General features: G+C 43.2%; 1 protein-coding gene across 1 annotated transcript; it reads right to left on the minus strand.

The window, feature by feature from the left end:
• Positions 1 to 270: 270 nt before the first annotated feature.
• On the minus strand, positions 271 to 1,322 carry LOC123089718 (germin-like protein 8-5). The gene is made up of 2 exons (XM_044511312.1): positions 1,145 to 1,322; positions 271 to 1,017 (listed from the first exon to the last, which is right to left on the minus strand). The coding sequence occupies exons 1-2, from the start codon at positions 1,263 to 1,265 to the stop codon at positions 449 to 451; spliced, it is 690 nt and encodes a 229-aa protein (XP_044367247.1). The 5' UTR covers positions 1,266 to 1,322; the 3' UTR covers positions 271 to 448.
• Between the last annotated feature and the right edge of the window lie 582 nt (positions 1,323 to 1,904).

Raw genomic sequence — 1,904 nt, forward strand, 5'->3', positions numbered from 1 at the left:
AGAACAACAACTCCAGGAAGCAAATTTTGCACATACAACTTTCACATTTAAATCCTGAGCACAATCGGGCTCCAACCAACGCATACTTCGCATGTATTGCAAGATAACCCTAGGTGTTCAACCCTAGCATCAAACATATACTGGATACCAGATAATTGTGTATTGTTTTTTTTAACCTAATCATCTATTATTTTGGAACACGGGGAAAAGAACCCAAAATATTTATGACAAATACGACACATACCAAGAAAAGATATGAGATCATATCTGTGTGATAAAAAAATTATATTGTCAATTATTCAAAAGGTATAAATATATTCACTCATTACAGACACACAATGGAATGACATGTGCTCCATTTATTTTATAGAATAGGATGCATATCTAGAAACTCAAACATGTCCATAATTTAGGCACTGGTCTTCCGTGTAATCAGCCAACATTTCACTTAGTTGTGGTTGTTCTCCCAGAACTGAGCCTGGAGCCAGTCTATTGTATTCTTTTCCACCTGAAACGCCTTGGCAAGAACACCATCGGATATTGATGGGTCTGACCCAAACACCGCGTTGGCAATTGTGATAGCCCCTGGGTTCTGGCTACTGAGCGCGGCAATTGCAACGGCGGGCTGGTGGGGGTTAGGGTTGAATTGGAAGTGGATGAGCCCCACAGGGAAGACAAACGCATCACCTTTGTTGAGCACCTTTAAGAAGAACTTGTTTCTGGCTGGGGCGGGCAGGTTGGATGTGACAAAGCCAACGTGCAGTGTTCCCTCGAGCACCGTGAGGATCTCCGTGGCGCGGGGGTGCGTGTGTGGAGGGTTCTGGCCTAAGGGAGCATAGTCGATGCGCGCGATTGAGATGCCGAGGGTGTTGAGTCCAGCAATCTGCATGACATTGATCAAGGTGACGTTGGATCCAATCTTGTTGGTCACCCTAGGCTTATCGAGGGCGGCTGCCTTGAAGAAGTCATCAGCGTTGACCTCCATCGGGTTCTTGCAAACAAATCCATTGACACGCACTGGGTGCATAGAAGAATTGTAGAGGGTAAGCTTAGATATTACTAGAAAGCCGTTTCAACATGCATATAATTTTCAGAATTCATTTCAACATATGTATTTGGTGATAGCGGGACGGGAAAGCAGTACCTGGTGATTGCATGTCGGCAACACAAAAGTCCTGGAGCGGGCCAGGATCAGAGGCAACGGCCTGCCATGAGACCAAGGCAAGAAGAGCAACGAGGAGAAGGAAAGAAGGGGAGGATGCCATTTGATTTCAGCTCCTTTGGGTCTTCTTTTCTCTTGTGTATTCCTGTTGTGTTTGTTGGGTGAGTGATGGTTCGAATATGCAGGGGATGTATGTGTTTATATAGGCGTGGCGAGCAGTGCAAACTCGTGAGCAACGGACATAGTCAAGTGGAACCAGTCAACGGATAGAAATTGTCTTTGGCTGCCCACTAGATTATTCTGCATGAACTTTTCAGACATGGTCAGCCATATTCAAATCTTTGATAGATTATATAATCAATGTTCCCTTTTGAGATGCCAAAGCGACACATTTTTCTCTTTAATAAACAAAGAAGCAAATTAAGGTACTCCATCTGATGTTTTTTTTTTGAAAGGTACTCCATCTGATGTACCTCTTAGTAATAATTACTGTGAGTAATAATTTTGATTGTGTCCAATGAGGAAGAAATCGTGGCACGTGGATCCATGCATTAACACACCTAATACCACTACTATATGTAACAGCCCCTGTCATGATCACGTCAACCAGATATACAGTTGCCTGGTCAAATTTCTCTCCAAGTAGTTGAGTACTTGCAAGAAGAAGCAACGACATTAATGGACGATGGAGAGCAAGAGTAGTTAACATCTTCTAATTAAATGAAGGATCACGTTTGCTTCT

The sequence above is a fragment of the Triticum aestivum genome, chromosome 4B (genome assembly GCF_018294505.1).
Source record: "Triticum aestivum cultivar Chinese Spring chromosome 4B, IWGSC CS RefSeq v2.1, whole genome shotgun sequence".
Classification (NCBI taxonomy): domain Eukaryota; kingdom Viridiplantae; phylum Streptophyta; class Magnoliopsida; order Poales; family Poaceae; genus Triticum; species Triticum aestivum.